Source organism: Sorex araneus, chromosome 3 (assembly GCF_027595985.1).
Source record: "Sorex araneus isolate mSorAra2 chromosome 3, mSorAra2.pri, whole genome shotgun sequence".
Taxonomy (NCBI): Eukaryota; Metazoa; Chordata; class Mammalia; order Eulipotyphla; family Soricidae; genus Sorex; species Sorex araneus.
Window position 1 is genome coordinate 191,802,850 of NC_073304.1, and position 23,151 is coordinate 191,826,000.

Here is a 23,151-nt window from a genome sequence, read left to right on the forward strand (position 1 = left end):
AAAGCTCCCCTAAGCTCGCCAGGGAGGAGCCCTGAGCACAGAGCCAGGAGTGAGTCCTAAGTCCTGAGCACAGCTGGTGTTGCCCCAAACCCCAAAATCAACCAACCAACCAACAACCAACCAACCAGAGACACTACTATGTTTCTATTTGTTCATTCTACTTACTGACAGTATCATGCGATACTTGAAATTCGGAAATTCACGGTCACACTTTTCACAGCGGTATAATCCATTCTGCTGATCGATCACTTTCTTATTGCAGTCCGCAGTGGGGCAGGCCTGGTACATACAGTTCTCTTTGCGCAGAAACACCACCGTCGCCACAGAGCTAAAATAGTCTGCCTTCAGAAAAAGACACAAGACCAGCCTACATTTAGAATTTTAAACTCAGAGGCAGCCCGGAGCTTGCCCTTCCATATAAGCGTGCTTATATATGCCAACTCTAAAGATCACAAGATGAATTCAGGGAACATTTCACTCTGTTCGTTTTAGAAATCAACTGCGAGGACTACAAAAGCCATAAAGATAATAAACCAATTTTAAGACACAACATTTCTTAACAATAAGAGTTAATTCTAGACTTAATTAAAGCTGAGACTATTAAGAACAAAGACTGTACCTCCTGTTCTTCTGAAGGGACCTGGGGAATTCAGAGCAGTGCAGTAAAATCTAGAGTGCTCAGGTTCAGCCCCCCCTCCCCCTCTTTCTTTGTTTTGATTTGAGGCCACCCCTGCCTGTGACCAGGGCTCACTCTTACTCAGGGATCACTCCTGGCAATGCTCAGAGGACCATGTGGGATGCTGGGGATCAACCCTGGGTTGACAATGTGCAAGGCAAATGCCCTATAACCAGGGTCAGCTGTGTACAAGGCAAGTAAGTGCCTTATGCACAGTGCTATCTCTCTGGCCCAATACCTTCTTCTTCTTTTTTTTTTTTTTTTGCTTTTTGGGTCACACCCAGCGATGCACAGGGGTTACTCCTGGCTTTGCACTCAGGAACCACTCCTGGCAGTGCTCAGGGGACCATATGGGATGCTGGGAATTGAACCTGGGTCAGCCGCGTGCAAGGCAATGCCCTAGCCACTGTACTATCACTCCAGCCCCAGGCCCAATACCTTCTACTCTTAGAAATTAAAGGGGGGCTAGAGCAATAGTACAGCGGGTAGGGTGCTTGCCTTGCACACAGCTGACCAGGGTTCGATCTGTGGCACCCTATATGGTCCCCGGAGTACCCCCAGGAGTAATTCCTGAGTGCAGAGCCAGAAGTAACCTCTGAGCATTGCTGGGAGTGACCCTAAAAGAAAAAAATCAAAACCACCCCCCAAAATCCACATAATTAGAGGAGGCTGGGGATGATGTGGCCTGGTGGCAGAATAAGCACGAGTTTGATTCCTGACACTGTAAAATTAAAAAAACAAACAAAAAAAACCAAAACACACACCCCCACAAACAAAACCAGCCTTGAAGAGAATTTCAGGGCCAGTATAATAGCATAGCCAGTTAAGGTGTTTGCCTTGCATGAGACCGACCTGGGTACAATTCCTGGCATCCCATATGGTCCCCCAAGCACCGCCAGGAGTAACTCTTGAGTGCAGAGCCAGGAATAACTCCTGAACACTGCCAGGTATGTATTCCCCCATCAAAGAAATGCAAAAAAATGCATTAAAAAAAAAAAACAGTAAGAAAAGCATTCCATAATTGCAGGAGGCCTGGCTGGGTTCAATCCCCGGTACCCGGCACTGCAGGTCTCCAGGGCCTTGTCAGGAGTGACCCCTGAGCAGAGCCAAAAATCAGAACCAAAACCAAACAACATTCTAGGGACTGGAGAGATAGTATAGCGGGCAGGGAGTCTGTCTTGCACACAGTTGATCTGGGTTCAATCTCTGATACCCCATATGACCCCATGAACCCCACCAGGAGTGATCTCTGAGCAGAGTCAGGAGTAAGTCTTGAGTGCCACTGGATATAGCCCCAAATCCAAATCAGACAAACACTCCACCCCAATAAAACAAATCCACAAACAAACAAACAAACAAAACCCAAAATAAGACAGGATTCATAGGCAAGCCTCACTTTGATCTCTGACAAGGCAAGAGGGGGGAGCAACACTTCAGACTCTATAAGCCATTTGGTCATTCTCTGTTGCAGCTACTCAACCAAGCTGTTGCGGGGCGAGAGTGTCCATCAGCAATATGCAAATGAAAGGATGTGGCTGTGTTCCAATGAAACTCTGTACACATTAGCAGGTGGCAGGCTGAACTTGGCCTGTGCCCGTTTGTCAACTCCAGGATTAAAAATGCAAAATAGTGAAATAAGTGACTTCCAGGTAGAACTGAGTCAATATAGCAAGGACCAAGTACTGTGCGCGGGATACAGTTGGTCTGTTTGCTTTACTTTTCCCGGTCAGGCCACCCAAGCAGTGCTCGGAGGGGCAGGGCCTTTCTCTCAAAGAGAGTCGCATGTTTCAGGACTCAGTCCAGCAACGTGAGGCTGGGGCGCCAGAGGCCACCAGGGCTGCACCCAGAGCTCTGGGGCCATGTGCGGTGGGGCTCAAACTCGGGCTCCCACGTGCGCAAGGCATGCACTCCAGCCCTTTGAGCTCTATCCTCAGCCCCTTACTCTGCTTTTTAACTCTCACCAAAAATATATGCCATTTTCTGGTAAGCAATTCTTCTCAGTATACTAAGAGCCTGGCCAGCAATCTCCAGGGCTTCCTATTAACCGAGACTGAACGAGGCAAAACAATAATATAGATATTAGGGAGCTTAGATGAGTCCTGAAATCTTGAAGACTCTGGGTTGGGGGGGATGAAGCTGGGAAGGAAGTTTCCTAGCTTCATTTTCAGATACTGTCCAGATTCAAAACATGACTTGCACACAGTCGACACAGGTTCTATTCCCAGCATCCCATATGGTCCCCCGAGTACCGCCAGGAGTAATTCCTGAGTGCATGAGCCAGGAGTAACCCCTGTGCAATGCCGGGAGTGACCCAAAAAGCCAAAAAAAAAAAAAAAGTTTGGTACAAATAGGGATGCTCTAGGTTTGATTTCTTTTTTCTTTTTGATGGGCCATTCTGGAGGTACCAGGGGCTTCAGGGCTATAGCCGTGACACTCAGGAGACCAAACCAGGGTCAGCCACAAGCAAGGCATGTGCCTTAAGCCCTGAATTATCTCCCTGACCCCTGTTCTTACTATAGATTTATAGACTTCCTTTACATTTATGAGAAATTCGGTGACAATGGTATCCCCCACGGATACTCCCAGAACAGGACATCACAATGTTTTATTCTCAAAAAGCCGCAGAGCAGTCAGAGATTGTGACAATGATGAATTCACAGCACAGCAAAATGAGACAGTAAGGAACAAAACCTATACTGTATAATAAGAAAATTATAAAGCAGGAATTGCCTGGTGGGGAGCATAAAGGAGAAATGAAATCTAAATTTCGGGGGTGGAGGGGCTGAGAAGTATCTCAAAGGGCTGGAGCACAGGCCTCGCATGCACAAGGCCCTGAGTCTGTTTATTTTTTTAGTGATGCAAGGTAGTTTTCATCGAACAGAACTTGCTCAGAAAGATGTGAGCAGGGGAGAAGGAAAGGAACAGTATGTGTTCAAGAGAGAACACGAGCTTAAAAGAGCAAGCAAGCAAGCAAGCAACGACACACTGAAAGACCCATTTTCGAGGGAGAACATGTACTTGAAGGACAAGCCACGGCCCCAAGCGTGATCCCAGACCCCACAGGGCCTCACGAGCATCCCTAGCTCTGGTGGGCCCAGAGCAGCACTGTAGAATGGGGCCAAGTATTTCTGGGGATGACCCCCAGGCTTCCTGAACAATGACTGGGAGGTCACCCTCCCCCTCCATTAAATTGGCAGGACACAAGTTTAGATCAAATAGGAGCATCGTTAAGTAACAGTGATGGGAAGCTGCAACCGAAGGTCAATAACAGCCAATTCTTGTCACTGAACACTGACACCTTCCAGCACACAAGAAGTCAATATTCCCATCGGGGAAAGTGCTTGTGAACTGCCCGACCCCTGGCGCTGTGCCTGACAAATGCTCAGCGTGAGTCTCATCTTCCCAAGCAGGCTTGGGATATGTGGGCCTGTCACTGGCACCAATAGTCACAGAAAAGAATTTAGGCCTGGAGGGAGTACTTTATTCTAAGTCACAGTTCAGCTAGAACCGCTTCTTTAAGATTCCTCTAGGCTCAGTCAATTTTCTAAGTCAAAGTCCTCCACATTTTCCTTCCTTAATATAAAATAAATGCTGACACTCAACTCTGCCAGCAATTCTCAACCATCATGCTATGCTCTGGTCAGGGGCCTGAGGAAGAATCTTGGCTGGGAGTTACTGTCTGGCCGTGGGCATCAGTTAGCACACCCCGCGTGCTTCTGGGAAGAAAGTTAGGCACACGAGGTACCTTGTCTCCATGGCCCAGGTTCTCCGATTTAACTTCATATAAGGTTTTCCAGTTGGTGTTGCTCCCCACTGTTCCTCCGCTCTTGAGGTCAGAGATAGACACACCATCTAAGGCTTGTCCTTCTGAGTCGAACCTGAAAAATAAACCAAAAGGACTGGACTGAGGCACGGAATCTACCTAGGGATTACGCCACTGGTTTCGAGCCAGATTTAAACTAGGAACTTCCTTGTCTGTGTGCTATCAAGTCTAATCAAGGTAACAATGACCTCTTTTTATTGCAACTGCTTTGATGCCCCCCAGTGGTCAAGACAGTACTAGGCCAGGGGCAGAGCGCGGGGTCTCGGAGGCACAGGGACCTGGGTTTGATCCCCAGCACCACCTGGCCACCCGAGCACGACCTGCTGTAGTCCTGGTGGCCCCAATATCACCACGGAGGTCCCCTTCTTAAAAAAACAAAACAAAAACAAAAACAAAAAACACCATAGGCAGTACTAGAGTACACAGAATCTTTTCCTTCTGTTATTATCGAGGGTCATAATCCTGAGGAACAAAGGATGATAGGCCCAGGGGCTATTCCTGGCGATGCTTGACCTAGCAGTTAACTTTGGTGCCCCCGCTGCAGGCCACCAGGGCCGTGCCCAGTTCTGCTGATGGGCGGCAAGGCAAGACAAGCAATGCCAAGGGTTGAACTCGGCTCTGTGAACTCCAGGCCTATGTTCTGCCGCCTGAGCTTTTCCCCAGGCCCCCACAGAGTGACTTCTTAAATTTGCCCTGCATAGCAACTACGCCACAGGGGCCCGTGCCTAAAAACAGTCAGCCGGCAAGTCAATACCAAAAAAAGCAATCATGGAAATGGAATCCTTCTTTCAGCTGCCAATATATTATCATCACTGTCAGGACAGGAAGGGTCAACATGCTGCAACAGCGTAGCAAAAATGTTTCAGTGGTGAAAGAATTTATAAACCTGATATAGAATCCAAAGACTGTATGGCCCAAAGCAATTTATTAGATAAAGTAACTATGTCTTCTTGTAGATTTATTTTCTTAGAGAGGTTTTACTTAGGGCAATATAAAAATCAAAATAAACTTAGACACTGATAATACTTTTGATCATCCATCAGTTTATTTCGTTTTGGTGGGCCTCTAGGGCCACTTTAGGGCCACTCCAACCTCTATATTTAGGGCTGCCTCCTGGGGGGTACTTAGGAAACCAGGTGGTCCCAGGGACCAGACCTGGGTCCTCCTGCCGGTGAAGCATGCACCCGGCTCTTTGAGCGCTCTCCAACCCTGATCACAAACCAGGTCACATGAAGAAAAGGGCAGGAAGTGGTCCAGAAATCTGCTGTGACCTGCAGCCTGCAATTTACAAAACACACGCCAGTGTCATCCCACAGGAGGGTGACTGAGAGGGAACCCACACGGAGCAGGCTCGCTCAGGAGGCCCCATCACAGAAGGATGTCACCCGGAGCTACAATCGCCTCCCCAGTCTGTCAGGTGAGTGGCTAGATCCATCAGAGGGACAGCAGCGCCCATAAATCTGCTTCCCCACTACTAACTACACAATTTTACAGTTTCAAAGACTGCAAGGAAGCATTTGCCACCACAGACAGCTCATGAAGAGTCATCCGAGCAAGGAGAGCGCTCTCCTTTCACTAAAAATCCCACACCATGGGGCCAGAGCGATAGGCCGGTGGGCTGGGCGCTTGCTGCACATGGCAGCCGAGCCAGGTTTAATCCCAGGCACCACACAAGATTCCCCGAGCACCACCAGGAGTGATTTCCTGAGCAAAGAACCAGAGGTAAGCCCTGAACACAGCTCTGTGTGCTCCCCAAAGCCCACATCGGGGGCTGGGAAGATGGTTCAATGGGCTGAACCACACACATGTGATGCATGGGGGACAAACTCAATCCTTGGCACTGTATGGTTCCCTGAGTACCACTAGGCACAGCCCCCAGGCCATCAGAACACAAATGAAAAACCACAGTTATAACAAAGAGCTGAACTGTTCCAATCCCTCCCACAGGGTGGGATGTGCACTGAACTTGAGCAATGCTCTCATTTCATCCTGGTGACAGTCTCGTCTTTGTGGTGAACGGGACCATGAATGGTCACTAACAAGCAGAGTGTGAAGTCCTTGGGCTGGAGAGATAGGACAGGGGCTCAAGGACTTGCCTTGCCCGTGGTCAACCCCAGCTAGATTCCTGGCACTACATACGGTCCCCTGAGTGGTGCCAGGAGTTGACCCTGAGCACAGAGACAGATGTGGTCCCCAAGGCCCTTCCCCTCGGCCCTAAGCAAGAAAACCCTGGCATGGAATTAAGCCAGTTCAAGCTCCAGAGCCTGAAAGGGAAAATAAATAAATAAAAAATAAATTAAAAAAAATCAATAACAGTGACCAACCAAAGTGGTACGTGTTTCTGGTAAGACTATTTATGGACCTTCAACAGCAGCTACTAAAATAGTTAAATATAGATTGCGTATCCATATGCCTGAGGTTGGCTTCATGACAATAACAGTCTAGTCAGTAGATGCTGCATGAAACTTCAAATCCTGGTCCACAGGAGCCCACAAACAAAGTAGAGGGTATATAATAAGAACTAATCCTTGGGACGGGGCACTCACCGGGTGGTGCTCAGGGACTATCCCAGGTTCTGTGCTTGGCAGCCACTCAGGGCCATGCCCAGGGACACACGTGGTTCTGGGGATCAAACCTGGGCTACGGCACGCAAAGCAGACCCTCCGCCTTTTGAGCTCGCTCTCTGGCCTGAGAGCTAATTCTGCAGTTACTTAAACCCTGAGACACAGTTGGAAACCAGCATACTTACTCCCGTTATACAAATTATTTAAGCCCGAGCTAGTGTTTTCCCTGACCACATCAATTCTTGCAACGGGAGCTTCAAGTCTGAAGTGCTCTTTCAAGGCAGAGTTTTAACACCCTAAAAAGCTAGATACAGTGAGGAGATTTTAATAGGCTTTTCTCATCCCTTAAGTGCTTTGGGAATAACAGCATAATGCCAACAAAAGCCCATTGTTCCCCCTGCACTTATCAGAGTCAGTGAAATCACAAAAGAAGATGCAATCAGCACCAAAGATCAGCCAGAAGGAAAACTTTCTCCCCACTCCGAAGAAGCCCAGTAAACCTGGGAAAGAAAGATGCCCTCAAATTTATAGCCCTTCAGCACACAGTTGCTAGAGCACGGCCCCCCCCCCCCCTGCTCTGCCAGGGCCCAGGTGGGCACGCAGCACTTCCACTCTGTCTCCTCCAGCAACCCAGGTTTGTCACAGGATTACAGGTTTGTCAACGTGGGGCCCTTCAAGCCATCCTCCCTCTCAGAAGGAATAACGCCTCCAAGATATAAAGGAACTGTTTCCATCAGAAGTGGGCCCCTGCTCAGCAGCCAGCTCACACACTGATCATAAACACTAAAGACCCTGCACTTCTCAAAGTCCCGGCTCGAATGGGCCCTTTGTTCAGTCCCACAAAACCTACCAGCCACGAAGCTTATAGGCCTCTGGGATGTCAGGATTCACAATGACTGTGCTTGAAGACAGGACAGAGAGGCTCCGGCCACCAAAATCAGACAGTCTGGCTCCTTTGATAGCCATCACGGGTTGTCTAGAACCATCAAATTTATCAGCCTGTGTAACAACACAAACATCAAATACAAACAAGTGTCACCAACAGAAGAACACGGGACAGTATCATAGAAAAGGAAAAGAGTCAATAGTAGGGCACAAGGAATAAACAATACATCCTGTCCACAGAAGGCGGCCCCACGCGTGAGAATCTGCTCAGGGATACAGGGTAGAGTGAATTTGTGAAGAGCACGTCAATAGGTAAACACAGAAACCCAAGCACATCTCACAGACGTAAACTAGAATATAGAATGACTGCAGTATATATATAGTAGAAGAATAATATCCATAGCCAGGGAAAACAGGGGTTAGGAGGACTGGTCAATGACTGGAACAAACCACAAGAGTGTGTGGGGCCGAGGGTAGATAAGATAGAGAAGAGACCAGTATGACAATAATAGCTGGGAATGATCACACTGGACAAGAGCTGAGGGTTAAAAGGAGATAAGGGATATTCTGGATAAGCTTTCAGTATCAATATTGCAGACCACAATGCCCAAAAGGAGCAAGGGAGAGGGGGAGGGAGGGAGGGAGAGAGGGAGGGAGAGAGGGAGGAAGGTAGGGAGGGAGGGAGAGAGGGAGGAAGGTAGGGAGAGAGGGAGAGAGAGAGAGAGAGAGAGGGAGGGAGGGAGGGAGGGAGAAAGGGAAAGAGGGAAAGAGTGAGGGAGACAGGGAGAAAGAGAAAAGTGCCTGCCAGAGGCAGGGGGTGGGGGTGGGGGTGATGGGAGGGAATCTGGGGACACTGGTGCTGGGAAATGTACACTGGTGGAGGGATGGATGTTGGAACACTGTATGACTGAAATCCAATCATGAACAGCTTTGCAATGGTCTATCTCACAGTAATTCAATAAAACATTTTTTTTTTAAAAAAAAGCAAACCAGAAACAGGTTTACAAGTATGTCTTAAAAGGTGAGATCCTTCATGAGGAAAAGTTGACACCGCCTCCGGGGTGCTCGACAGCTAGGTGAGTACTTACATCCTCGCCCCACAGGGTTGCACACACCACCTTCCCTGACGTGTCCATCAAGTAAATATTTCTCTTAGAAACTTCTCTGTTGTTGGACTTCACTGTGATTTTGGTGGCATCTTCACAGTTCTTGCAGACCCCAATTATGTCTAAAACACAGGCATCAGGTCTTAGCAAGGCTCCCATTCGCCCGGAACAAAGGCGGAGCAGTGGGCGCCGTCAGGCTGCCGCCTCCCCTCGTGGTCACCACCCTCAGTCCACACAGGCTTACCGACGAGCGAATCTTTGGGCTTGTTCTCCAGGTCATCGATCCCTATAAAGTCAAACTTAACTGTCGGCAAATGCTGGCCGTCTTCACAGGGCACGACAGAAGTGTCGTTATTGAAGGTCATCTCGTAGTCGTTTTTAACAGCTGAGAACTGTTTGTTGGCGATCTTCAGGTTGCCCTTCGAGAAGTAATAGACCTGCGAGAGAGGCGGGGCCGCGAACATGGCAGAGTCCACACAACTGCTCAAACACAGCCGCTAACCCCCGACAGATCAACAACGAACGCAAGCTGGCCCCACGCGCCCACTCCGCCACTCGTCCGTTTCAGGTCCAGACTGGACACAGCCGTACCTTGTTCACATCAATGAGAGGGAAGAACTTGTCCACTTGCTCATTGAAAGCAGTAGCTCGAATTTCACCCTAAAGAAATGTATATGAGAGCAGGTCAGAATTGTAGGGAACTATCAAATTTTACCAGGGAGAAATGGACACTGAGGCATCAAAACAACAACCTGAAAGAGAATGGGATCCAGGAGAGGGCTGTGAACACCTAGAGACACTCATCGTACGGTCACACATTCAACCCATTAACCTTGATGAAACGGATCAGATCAAGTTAGAAATTGCCACAAAAACAACCATGCCCTCAACAGCCAGGGCCAGTGAGTAAGGCGACTTGCCTTGCACAACCTGGCATCCCAAATGGCCCCTAGGACTGCCAAGAGTGATTCCTGAGACCAGAGCCAGGAGTTAGCCTTGAGTATCGCCAGGTGTGGCAGAAAACAAAAAACTACAACAAAGCCCCAAACCCAAAATACCCAACTATGAATTTAATATTCTAACAACAAAAATACAACACTTCCAGGGGCTGGAGAGATAGCGCAGCGGGTAGGGCGTTTGCCTTGCACGAGGCCGACCCGGGTTCGGATCCCAGCATCCCATATGGTCCCCTGAGCATGGCCAGGGGTGATTCCTGAGTGCAGAGCCAGGAGTAACCCCTGTGCATTGCCGGGTGTGACCCAAAAAGAAAAAAAAAAATACAACACTTCTGAATACCGAGGGGCACGACAAAAACCCACAAGAAAACAATGAGCCAGTGAGTCACCAGCTTCCCTTACATCTTTGTTCGTCAGGAGGAATTACCTCATCTCCAGAGCTGCTGCCAAAAATGTTAGAATAAGTCATGTTTTCAAGTTGCTTGTGCTTTTGATTTTCACTGTTACATTTCCATCAGTCAAAATGCTACAGAGGGCTCAGAAATTTAAATGGCTAAAATGTTCACCTGCTGACAGATAATATCAATATTAGGTTAAAAAACCTAGGATCTGATAACTAGTCAATACAGTCGGGCTATTACTCCATCTCCCAAAACCAAAACCCAACCATCTATTTTTCTCTTCCTCTTAGCGGTTTGAATAAGAAAGGAAATATACAGCAGTCTGCAAAGAATCAAGTCCTTATTAGGAATCATAAACAAAATGCGGTGGGGCTGGAGCTATAGCTCAGTAGTCGAGCAAATATCTTGTGTGTTAACATCCCAGGGTTAACTCCAGCACTCCCCAAGAACAAAGAGCACGTGGGAGGGAGAGCAAGTACTGGGGTTAGGAATAGGGCTTAAATGTGCCTGACCTCAGCCAGTTCCCAGCACCTCATGGTTCCCCACATAGTGCTGTAGGAGTTGCCGCTCACGAACGGTCCCTCCGGCTACTGATCAAGCTGCTTAACGGCCAAGATCCCAGAGACACACAAGTGTCTCAGAACCCAGCGGCTTTCGGCAGCAATGCGTCTGGACTTCGCATTAGGTAATGGTGCCGGGCCACCCCAGGTGGGAAAAGGTGCCATCCCTCCGCCTATATCCCTTGGCAGCTTGGTGGCCGCCATCTTCCAGAGGCCACTGGACAGTCAGGTATGGGCTAGCATTGACGAGACACGCATGGGATGGGGGTGGAGCCGGCCCTTGTCCTCCCCCCACCCCAGCGAGACCCCCCCAGTCGCCACCCACGAATGGTCCCTCCGGCTACTGATCAAGCTGCTTAACGGCCATGATCCCAGAGATAAACAAGTGAAACTCAAAACCCAGTGGCTTTTGGCAGAAAGCCCTCCAGATTTAATTAATTAAAATTTCAGAATTCCAAAACTGCGCAGTCGTAACATCACATGCTATTCATAATGAGCAATAGAAAACAAATTGTCTAATGTTGCCTTTTTGGCAGGTCTAAGTGTTGGGGGAAAATCCCAAATAAAAATGGTAGGTCAGGTGTTGAAACATTGAATGTAATCTAAGTAGAGAGAGAGTAATGTGGAAGTCATCTGCTACACAGGTAGGGGGAGAGGTGGGGTAGGGGGCATACTGGGGTTTTTGATGGTGGAAAATGTGCACTGGTGAAGGGACGGGTGTTTCATCATTGTATGACCGAGTCTTAAACCCGAAAGCTTTGTAACTGCTCTCACAGTGATTTAATAAACAAATTTATAAAAAATAAATAAAAAGTGCTGTGGGCAGCCATGAGGACCCCTGAATACTCCTGGGTAACCCCCAGCACCGCAGGGCCCTTGCACTGAAACGGCCGGCTGAGCTGGTCCAGAAACACTGAATTGGAGGGGATGCGGAGACTCCTATGTAACCTTTGAGAAACCCAACAAAACAAAACAAATGAAACAGCCCCCCACCCCTGAAATACGAGGACAGAGAAGCCAGTGAGTGCTCCAAGGGGTGAGCCCATACTTTGCATGCTGGAGATGCTGATTCGCTCCTGAGCACTGCCAGGAGCACCCGAGCAACAAGCTGTGAACGGACCCCCACGCTGCCGGGTGCAGCCCCCACACCAAAACCAACCGATGAAAACCAGAGAAACGGCTGACAAGCCTTTTTAGATACTCCTCAACTGGGAGATTTTGCCTTTGCAGCGTGTATTGGTTTTGAAGTCAAGTGTCTGCACAGCCCGGAGCAACCCCCGTAACAGCATTCCCGTATCAGGCCTGCCCCGGGCGCCGCTGCTCCCCAAACTCTCCTGGACACATAAGCAACGTCCCATCCTAATGGCTTCCACCGAGGCTGCCAGCAAGTCCAACAGAGCGTCTCTGGTGTCCACTCTGGTGTCTGGAAGGCACAGAAAGACACTCAGGCACGAGCTCCTGTAAGTGCTATTGCCAAAGAGCAAGAATTTTATGTATGACCTTTATCCTTTGTCCTTAATAACACTTGAGGACCACAAGGAAGGGGGAAAACAAAAAACAGTTAACAAGCAGGTTCCGCTCCGGCCTATAACTCAGAGGTGAGCTCTTGCATCTCACAGATCTACAGGTTTTCTTTTTTTGCTTGTTGGGTCACACCTGGCAATGCACAGGGGTTAATCCTGGCTCTGCACTCAGGAATTACCCCTGGCGGTGCTCAGGGGACCATATGGGATGCTGGGAATCAAACCCGGGTTGGCCACGTGCAAGACAAACGCCCTACCCGCTGTGCTATGGCTCCAGCCCCAGATCTACAGGTTCAGATGAGCCCGCTACCCCTCGGCGTTAACTACTCCCATCTCTCCACCTGCCAAATACTCACAGTTTCATCCACTAGTTCCAGGGAAAAAAGCTTCCCCTCCCCTCGGGAATTGCTCCAGGTGCGGATCTGACTTTTGTTGGTAACCCTTGCACAAATAGTCCACCTAAAAACCAAACAGATCACACTCGTGTTTGAAGTCTTGCATGGATGAGATCAGAAATCCTATCGTATTGCTAAAGCCTTTCTTAAGTGTCTTCCATTTTTCAGTGTCAGCTGTGTCTTAATCCAGCTCATCAAAACTCCAAGGGGACATATAGGTTTGACAGTTTATAAAATAAGCAAATAGTAAAACTACAAGTGATTTCTCACAAACTCATCTTCCTGTCAAATAAGCAAATTTATAAACTCTCTCCCTTCTCCAAAAAAAAAAAAAAGATCACCAAGGCAACAATATCCCCTTAATGAAAAGTTCTTAGGTAGAAAATGCAGTCATACCAGCAATTGTTTTTGCCATTATTTTCAATTATGGGAACTGATATAATTGGTGTCAAATTTCTGTCTCATTTCTACAAAACACTGAATATAAACACAGGGTTATGAAGCCTGGTGTCGGTGACCACCAAAGGAAAATGCAATAAAGCGGTCTTTATAAGAAGCTTCTAGGTTCCTAAAATTTGTGCCCATTCTCCCCTAAGGAGAAAGAGAGTGCTAGAGAGATACAGGGGTTAAGGTACTTTGCCTTGCATGCGGCCGACACCACCCAGATGGTCCCCCAGCCCTAGGTGTGATCCCTCAGCACAGAGCCAGAAGTAGTTCCTGAGCACCACAGGGGGCTGCTCACCCCATCCCACCCCCCAAAAGGAGAAAACCCATTTTGCGTGTGGTGATTCTCTCGAATTCCACATATAAGTAACTCAAAAGCCCACAACAACCTCTGAAACTGTGAAAGTATACTCTGGAATCACTCACTTGGACTGGTACGGTGTGAGACTGGCAATGGGCACCACCTTGGCCTGGGTGCCCCCGGGCGTGCTCATTACGCTGGATCCTCCGGATTTTCCAAATATTTTGGAGGCACCAGATGCTTTGGTGGCAAGGGAGCCTGGGGAAACAAACAGAGAGGACAATCATAATTCTACTTAAATTCTGTAAGCTTTGTAATAACTAAATTACTGAGTTATCACTGGTGAATTCATACAAAACAAAACAAAACAAAAAAAATAAGTTTTTCCTTTTCAATAGCCAAGAACATAGGACATCAAATGGAAATGGAAACAGGAAGGCAGAAAAGCAATCTAATCTGGAAGCTGAGCACACAGGAATTCACCATCACGTTTGCCGATGTCAAAATGAGTAATATTCTTGATGGGAAAAATAAAAACCAAGAACAGTAACACCCTGCTGGGTTAAGATAATAATGAAGCAGGCGTACAACCTTCTTAATTTTTTTTTTCTATCTAGCACTGGTCGGGGAGGGGGGGACTCAGGTGGGGTGGGGTGGAAATCAGGGGCCAGAGTAATAGTACAGCAAGTAGGGCGCTCGCCTTGCACATGGCTGATCCGGGTTTGATCCCCGGCATCTCATATGGTTTCCCCGAGCACCATCAAGAGTAATTCTTGAGTGCAGAGCCAGGGATAACTCCTGAGCATCATTGGGCGTGGCCCAAAAACAAAAACCAAAACCAATCTTTTAGACTGGTAACATAGATGGCACACCACTAGATACATAAGGAAAAAAAGCAAAGGGCCAAGGATGGCTCAGTGGTGGAGCATTTGCCTTGCACGTGTGAGGCCCTGGGTTTGTTCCCAAAACCACTCCCTTGCCCACCCGCCAGCACTACCAACAGCAACTCATGAGCACCTAGTCAGACGCAGCTCTCGAAGCACACCTGGGTGTGGTCCAAAAACAAGAAAGCAAAAAAGGAATGAACACTAAGCAAGGGCACAGGAGATGAACCATGAGATGAGGGAAATCGTCACGAAGCTGTCCCCTCATGTGTCCTCAGGCAGAGAGGCAGTGGGAGAGCACCTGCCCGCACGTGTGACACCCTGGGGCTCGGACCACCCTCCCCCCCTCAAGTTACCTCAAAACACCCTGCCCAGGAAATCCAGTCTTCAAGGTGTCAAGGGGTCTATAAAACTGAAAAGTGTAGAATAGAGCCTATGGGAGAATCAGTTTGGGGCTCAAGACAAACGCTGGCCGGTGACCGGGACCCCTGTCTCCTAAGCCTGTCTGCGCGTGGAGAGAGCAGGCCATTGAAGACAGGCTCCTTGATATGCACACCGTTTCGGTAAAATTTCAATTTCCCAGTTCAGAGAATATAATCTAGTCCCGCGACTTCGTATTTACTAAACTCAACATTTCTTCGGAATGAAATTTGGCTAGAAACACACATCTACTACTATCCAGCATTTATTTATTGAGTTTCTGCAGTATGTACCACACTATTCTAGGTATTTGTAGCACTTTGTAAAAATATACACAGACTGTCCCAGATCTTAAAATTTTCTATTTTAGCTGGGGCATCAAGAGAGACAACTACAGATACACAGTAGTAAATAATTACCTTAAGATTATGCAAGGAAGCACATGTGCCTTGTAAAATACGAGTGTGCACATACTTCCTAATGGAAGCTGAAGACAGACGAGATTTTTGGAAAAATAATCTGGGGGCGGGGGTTGGAGGGAGCAGGATAATATTAACATACAATATGTATCTCAGCCTAAAAAAATCACTTTTCTATTATTTACCATTTTAAGATCTCTATGTCACCAACTCCCTTCAACAATAATTTAAGATTTGTGTATAAATAGACCTACTTTAAAGGAAGACAGAAGAGAGATACTGCAAGGAAGATAAAACAGCTCAACCCAGGGAGGAAAAAGTCCTGTGTCCTGAAATATTAGTGACGTCAACCTAACTTTTCTTAGAACCTTAGCATTGAAAAATAGAAACTAATAGGACAGGAGGTAGTGTCTGTGAAGCTGTGACAGAAAAAAAAAAAAGGCCCTCTAAAAAAAACCCCCAACCAATCCAAAAAATCCCAATTTTTCAGTGGCAACTTCCCAAACTCAGGGTACCTCATGCCACAGCCAGCAGGCACGGAGGCTACTGGGGCCAGGAACCCTAAGTTTGATCCTTGGCACCAGAAGGCCCTGGTGGCCCTCAAGGACAGTGCTGCTAGGCCCAGTCTCTCCTGGTGTGGCCCCTGGGCATCTCAGCACTGAGTGTGGTCCCTATGAAAAAAAAAGGGGGGGGCGGGGCACTAGAGCTGTAGTACATCAGGTAGGGCACTTGCCTTCCATATAGCAGACCCAGGTTCAATTCCCAGAATCCCATATGGTTCTCCAAGAGGAACTGCCAGGACTAATTCCTGAGCAATGCCGGGTGTAACCCCAAAATAAACAAACAAACAAAATTTGTATCGGGCTGGAGAGAGAGAGAACAGAAGTCAAGGCACTTGCCTTACATGCAGCTGAGTCCTGGCACTGCATATGGAACTTCAGCAGTGCAAGGTGTGGCCCCTCAACACGGCTGGGTGTGCCTCCCCCAAATCAAATCAAATCAAATTAAAAAGGTAAGTTGAGTCCAGTCAGGAGTTATAAAAACCAAGGTATAGGAAAGTCCAAGATAAGTTGTCTTCAGAGAATAATAGTACATCGCTCTAATGTTTAGAAAGGACACAGTAAGTATCTTTAAAAGACTGTAACTTCACTTCAGTCACTTACTCTACAATAAAATCTGGAAGAGGGCTGAGGAGAGAGTGCAGCAGTCAGAGCCACAGAGCCCGGGAACCTGAAGTAAAGTCACTGGGCTGGATCTGCAGTCACTGGGGCCTGAGCCCAAACCCGGGCACCACATGGTCCTCTGCAACACCGGGTGTGGTCCCTGGCACTGAGCCACCAGGCCTGGGTGGCCTGAGTATCCTTGGGAATAGTCCGCAGGTGGCCTGAACACCCAAATTGGAAGAATTCTTTGCAAGAAAGAAAACGATCATGAATGGAATTTTTTTTTTTTTTGCCTTGGGGCCACATCCATCGATGCTCACTGGTTACTACCTGGTTACTACTGGCTCTGTCCTCAGGAATCACTCCTGGCAGTGGTCGGGGGAGCACATGGGATGCTGGGGATCGAATGCGGGTCGACTACATGCAGGGTAAGCACCCTCCCCGCTGCACTAGTATCTCTGGCCCCATGAATGGAATTTTGCAAACTCCCTTTAGTTCTACATTAAATTTTCAAGTATCACTCAAACGCCTGACATTTCTTATGTGGCCATCTTACCTGTTCCCGAATTCTCATTTGGTTGTGGGGGCATGCTGGCAGGGGGCTTGGCTGCTGAAACTGGGGGGGGAGCAGCCTGCTGCTGCTGCTGCTGCGCGTGTCCTGGGATCAAAAGAGAAAGTTCATTTTAATGCAAATAATGTGGATTAAAGATTTAAACTTAAGTAGGTGAAAATACTCCGGAGAAAGTCTAATTTTCTTATTTGTCAAAGATTCGCAAGGGTCAGGCTTCATGCAGAGGATTCAACTACACACAGTGAAATTTGCTAGGGGTTCACTTTTGTTTTCAGTACATAAAGGGTTGGCTCCATTTACCTTTCACCTGCTTATAATTGATAGCTTTCAGTTTTAATGAGGTTCTCCCCTAAAGTCTGGCCTATTTCTCCTGCATGAACCTGAAGTAAAGTCACTGGGCTGGATCTGTGACACTGCCACTATTTCCATAGCAACAAATCGATGTCATCAACAGAACTGTGTGTTCACGGCAGGGACTATCAGGAAAAAAGCTGGGTGGTAAGAAAAACCTAAAAGCAGTTCAATTGTCTCTGAAGTGCTCCTGCTTCAAAGGAAAAGGAGACCTTAAGAAAGAATTCCACCCTTTCCCTCCCAAACAAAGCAACCTTATTTTGCAACTGGTTAGTGGAAAATAGCTGAAAGAGCCTTCATTGCCGTGAAGTGCTAGTGAACTGTCACAGCAGGGAGAGGAGAATGGAGTTCAGAGGCAGGTGCGTTAAGGAAAACAGGAAGATTAAAAAGGAAAGAGGGGAAATGAACGTGTCTCTCAAGCAGAAACAAACGGCCTAGCATCAGAGAGTTAATTTGCCCTTCACCCGGTCTACCAATGACAAAGTGTTAAAGCTGTAAAATACACCTAACTTTAAGATAGATGCATGGAATTTGATTTTGCCTTCACGATGGCCACAAAAAAGCAGAAGTCAGCGTAATTTGGGCCGTTCCCCAAGGCTGCCTGAGGCACACCAGCAGCTGGAGCCGTTTCCTAGAGAGCCTGCGAACAGAACAGACGTGGTGAGCACTGCAGCAAATGCTGCTTGCCCCCTTGTCTTGGTCTTTTCCAGTGACCGGATTTAGTTCCTGCTGGGTTCATCCAGGGCCCTAAGTCAACCGGGCACATTATACACCGATTTCATTTCCTTCTGCCAATATTACGCTTAACTGGTGCAACTAAATGAGAGCTAACTGTGCCATTGGAGTGAAATAAATTTAGCATAAAATTAAAAAGGTTAAATAGGGTTTTGTGTATTCTTTAGCTCTCCCTATGGAAAATTCGAGAGACCGTATTTCCATAGGCAAAAAAAAGAACCCCGATTATTGGCAATGACTGTGGGTCTTTGCGTTTCCATTATCTCTGAATTTACAAAGCGCCGTATAAAATGGCCTGGGAGCCCACAGAAACAGCTGAGTGGCTCAGAGTATCTGCCCGGCAAGCATAAAAATCTCAAATGTAATCCCCCGTGTCACCACAGGGGCCGAGTGTGATCCCAGCGGCTCGGCTGTCTGGGATCCCTGGCAGGGCAAGCAGTTATTTCTGGCCTCCCTGCAGCCAGAGAGTGTAACAGCACAACAAGGGGTGCAACTCCCAGCAGGTACGGACCGTGGCCATGAAGTATATGAGTGTGTATGAGGACGACAGCAGCTCCCAGCAAGCACCGCGACCAAGGTGTACACGAGCACAGGAGAGGGATCCCCGAGCACGCACCTCCCCAAGCGCCCAGGTAATGAGACCCATAACGACGAGAAAGGGAAGGAGGAGGATCACAGGAAAATAGCAACGGTTGGAAAAGTTACCTATTTACCTAGCCTAAGGTCACCGTTTTAGCAAACAAATGGGTTACAATTTCTTTTCTTTTCTTTTTGGTGAAGCAAGGTAGTTTTTGTTGAAGCTTACTTAGAAAGATGTGAGGGGAGAAAAGAGAGAGACGTGTGTTAAGAGAGAACACAGGCTTCTCCAGAGTGGAAATAGGCAGGCGAGCAAAACGTGTCCAAGGCAGAACACAGGCCCGAAGAGAGAGTGAGTCCCGATTTCTTTTCAGCAGTAACTAACACGATGGTACAGTTTAACCATCACTGGCTTAAATTCAATAAGGCACAATATATTTAATACGACTCTAAGTGGGCCCTATAGTAGAAAGGTTAGTAATGGTTATTCTTTCTTTTTTTCATTGCTAGGAATTGCATCCAGCGTGTCACACACACCAGGCATGTGTTCTACCACGGGGTCCCAACCCCGGCCCAATGACATCACTGTGGGGAAGAGCAGGAGCAGGGGGTTTGGGTGACACCTATAGGACTCAGGCACTAATCCTGGCTCTGAGCTCAGGAGTGCCCCTTGGCAGTGCTCAGAATACCATAGACAGTACTGGGGATCTGGACCGGATTGGCTGCGAGCCAGGCAAACACCTGGACCCTTGTACTAGTTCTCTGGCCCCACAGTCATTTTTCTTTTCTTCAGTGTATTCAGGTACGAAGATAATGCACTGTTTTATTTATTCCTCAGCCCTCTGATAGAGACGGCATCCTGGTTGTGTTCCAGCAACAACTGCCCTTCATATCAGAACACACACACAGCTGCTGTCCGCAAGAGCTGAAACTGGCCTATAACTAAAAATCCCTTATGTTTTTGGTTTTTGCTTTGTTTTGTTTTGGGGCCATGCCCGGCGATGCTCAGGGATTACTTCTGGCTCTGTGCTCAGGAATTAGTCCTGGCAGTGCTCAGGGGACCATATGGGATGCTGGGGATCGAACACAGGTCTGTTGTGTGCAAGGCCAGCAAACTATACACTATCCAATCACTCTGGCCTCCAAAAATCTTGCTAAAAGCTGAAATTAAACAACAGTACAGGGGCTGGAGCAATAGCACAGCGGGTAGGGCGTTTGTCTTGCACGCGGCCGACCCGGGTTTGATTCCCAGCATCCCATATGGTCCCCTGAGCACCGCCAGGGGTGGTTCCTGAGTGCAGAGCCAGGAGTAATCCCTGTGCATCGCCAGGTGTGACCCAAAAAGCAAAACAAAAAACAAAAAACAAAAAAAAAAAACCAAACAGTACAGTGGATAGGTAGGACATTCGCCTTACAAACGGCTGACCCTGGTTCAATCCTCAGCATCCCATATGGTCCCCTGAGAACTGCAACGTGTAATTCCTGTGTGCAAAGTCAGGAGTAACCCCTGAGCGCCGCCAAGTGTGGCTACTAAACAAAGTAAAATCTAAAACTAAACCCCTGGAAAATAATGCCGAGACTCAATTCCTACTAATTTTAAGTGCTACCTGCAAGTCAAACCATTCCAATAAGATTGACTACAGTGGGGCTGGAGTGATAGCACAGCGGGTAGGGCGTTTGCCTTGCACGCGCCCAACCCGGGTTCGAATCCCAGCATCCCATATGGTCCCCTGAGCACCGCCAGGGGTGATTCCTGAGTGCATGAGCCAGGAGTGACCCCTGTGTATGGCCGGGTATGACCCAAAAAGAAAAAAAAAAAAAGATTGACTACAGTTATGGTTCTTTCTTTAGAGAGTGGAGCGCCCACATCTTGGCAGTGCTCAGGGATCATTTCTGGTAGGGCTCAGGGGACCACAAACAGTGCTTCGGATTTAACCCAGCCCAGCACATACAAGGCAAGGACTCTACCTACCGGACTATCTCTCCAGCCCGAAGGTCATGATTCTTACAGCTTTTGTAACGAGCCAAGTATTTATGGTTGGCTCTGACTTAGGAGGGACATTTAAAAGCAGACTGTGGAGGATCAAGTTACTCATACTTACACCCGTTATTCTACCACTGTTACAGCTATAAGTGGTACATGAGTCATCAGCTGAGCAAAATTAGCTAACAGACAATGGAATGGAGTAATTAAAAAAATCCAACACACCCTAATTTCCACTAGTAAACACTTTAATCAAAACAACTACAGCTAATTTAATAATTACAATTTCCTATTGGCAGAAATGGACAGAATCAGGCTGAAAAGGCTCCAACGACTACCTCTCAATTGGAGTAAAGCTGAGTAAGTATGTTGTCAAAACTTTAAGTCTAGGGGCCGGAGTGATAGCACAGTGGGTAGAGCGTTTGCCTTGCACGTGGCCAACCTGGGTTCGATCCCCGGCATCCCATATGGTCTCCCCAGCACCACCAGGAGTAATTCCTGAATGCATGAGCCAGGAGTGACTCCTGTGCATCACTGGGTATGACCCAAAAAGAAAAAAAAAAAAAGACTTTAAGTCTAATTAAAAGATCAGAAATAGTTTAGGTACATGAAATATATATAACCAATAAAATATACATTGGCAAAAAATAGTGGTATAAACTAAAAATCTAAAATCATCTAACAGTGAATGAGACAGGACTTGTTTGAAGCTTTATTTCTCATCTGCCTCAGATTATTTAAGTATCATTATGCAGTGTGGTACTAGTGCCATATACCACCACCTACATACAGAGCTTGGCGTTCCTCCACCTCTCCTCCCTGAGCTGGATCTAGCCATGGATGTTACTGGTCGCCTGGTCCAATCACAGGTTTAGGTTCCAACTCTGGTTCTCTACCTCTAATGACAGCTTGCTTTCACCATGGGCAGTAAGGTGCTTTCTCTGAAAGATACTGCAGTCACCTCAACAAAAGCCATTTACACCATGGGCCACGTAACAATGTGGTACTGAACTGAACAGAATGAAATTCAACAGCAAATAATCCTGAGCAGCAAAGCCTCTGGCTTCTCTACACTCTACCAAACCCTGAAGTGGAGGTGGCTTCTGTGAAACCGTGTATGGAGACAAAGGAACTGTTTCCCTAGTTACAGACTTCTGACTCTTATTTCTTAAGGTATTTCTCTTTCAACCCTTCATCTCTGTCCTAACCTCAACTACCTGCGTGTGTATACAGTTATATATTACAACTGTTTACTTTTTTAATTTTGTTTTTATTATTATTATTATTATTTTTGGTTTTTGGGTCACACCCGGCGATGCACAGGGGTTACTCCTGGCTCTTCACTCAGGAATTACTTCTGGCCATGCTCAGGGGACCATATGGGATGCTGGGATCCGAACCCGGGTCGGCCGCGTGCAAGGCAAACGCCCTACCCGCTGTGCTATCGCTCCAGCCCCTTTTAATTTTGTTTTTAAGTGAAGGGCTCTCTCCCCAGCTCTCTCCCTAGCCCTATGACAGCACCCTTAATAGACACAGTTCGAAAACCTGCCAATATTTGTCAATAAAGGACTTGTTCAAATATGAAACAGCCACAAAACAGAACTCTAAAACTCTTTCTTCTTTTTCAAAAAAGGAAGATCTCGAAGTATCTCCAGGCTGACACTTTTAAAAAGCAGGCAAAGGGCCAGGGGATAACTCATCTAAGTGGAACATAGGCCTGGCTTGCTTGCAGCCCTGAGTCTGGTACCCAGCTGCACAGGGCTGTAGTAGGGGTGGCACTGGAGCAGCCGAGAGCTGGAAAGGTACTGCATGGTCAGGCCCAAGCACTGAGCTAACAGGCCGTGCTGACTACAGTCAGGAGCAGCCCCGGTGCAAAGAGAAAAAGACGGGGCCGGGGCACCGGGTTAAGGTGCTAGCCTTGAACGAGGTCAATGATGTGGTCTCCAGCATTGCTGCGAATAACACCTGAACACAGAGCCAGGAATGGCCCAAACCGGCCCCCCTCCCTGTGGCTGACCCAAGTTTGATCCGGGGCACACCACACAGTCCTTGGTGGGCACAGCCCAGAAAAGCGAAGAAGAGAGAATGCAGAGGAGGGGGTGGAGGAGAAACAAGATGGAAGAAGGAGGGACAGGGAGGTGGTGGAGGGAGGGAGGCAGAGGAAGCCAAGAGTACAGGCTTGGCACGTGCAAAGCCCTGGGTTCAACTCGAGGCAGTCAATCTTAAAATGAAGGACAAAAAAGAAGATAGTGTACATGGTATTAATCTCTTTTTTTTCCTTTTGGATTTTTGGGTCACACCCAGCAAGTACTATCTCTCCGGCCCAAGAGGGGAAATATTTCCAACACCACTGCCCTGGCCGCCCAAGAGGCACGTGGTTGTGCCAAGGAGCCAAGTGTGAGCAGGAGAGCCCC

At 47.7% G+C, this 23,151-nt stretch overlaps 1 protein-coding gene across 1 annotated transcript in view; it reads right to left on the reverse strand.

Moving 5' to 3' along the window:
* The window catches only part of RPA1 (replication protein A1), a 62,231-nt gene that overhangs the window by 7,848 nt on the left and 31,232 nt on the right, over positions 1-23,151 (reverse strand). Inside the window, exons 6-14 of the mRNA XM_055133544.1 lie at positions 17,077-17,178; positions 13,760-13,892; positions 12,851-12,953; positions 9,646-9,714; positions 9,299-9,491; positions 9,037-9,176; positions 7,914-8,062; positions 4,422-4,554; positions 166-342 (exon numbers count right to left, since the gene is read on the reverse strand). Of these exons, the coding sequence (XP_054989519.1) occupies positions 166-342; positions 4,422-4,554; positions 7,914-8,062; positions 9,037-9,176; positions 9,299-9,491; positions 9,646-9,714; positions 12,851-12,953; positions 13,760-13,892; positions 17,077-17,178 (1,199 nt within the window). The remainder of the gene's footprint in view (positions 1-165; positions 343-4,421; positions 4,555-7,913; positions 8,063-9,036; positions 9,177-9,298; positions 9,492-9,645; positions 9,715-12,850; positions 12,954-13,759; positions 13,893-17,076; positions 17,179-23,151) is intronic.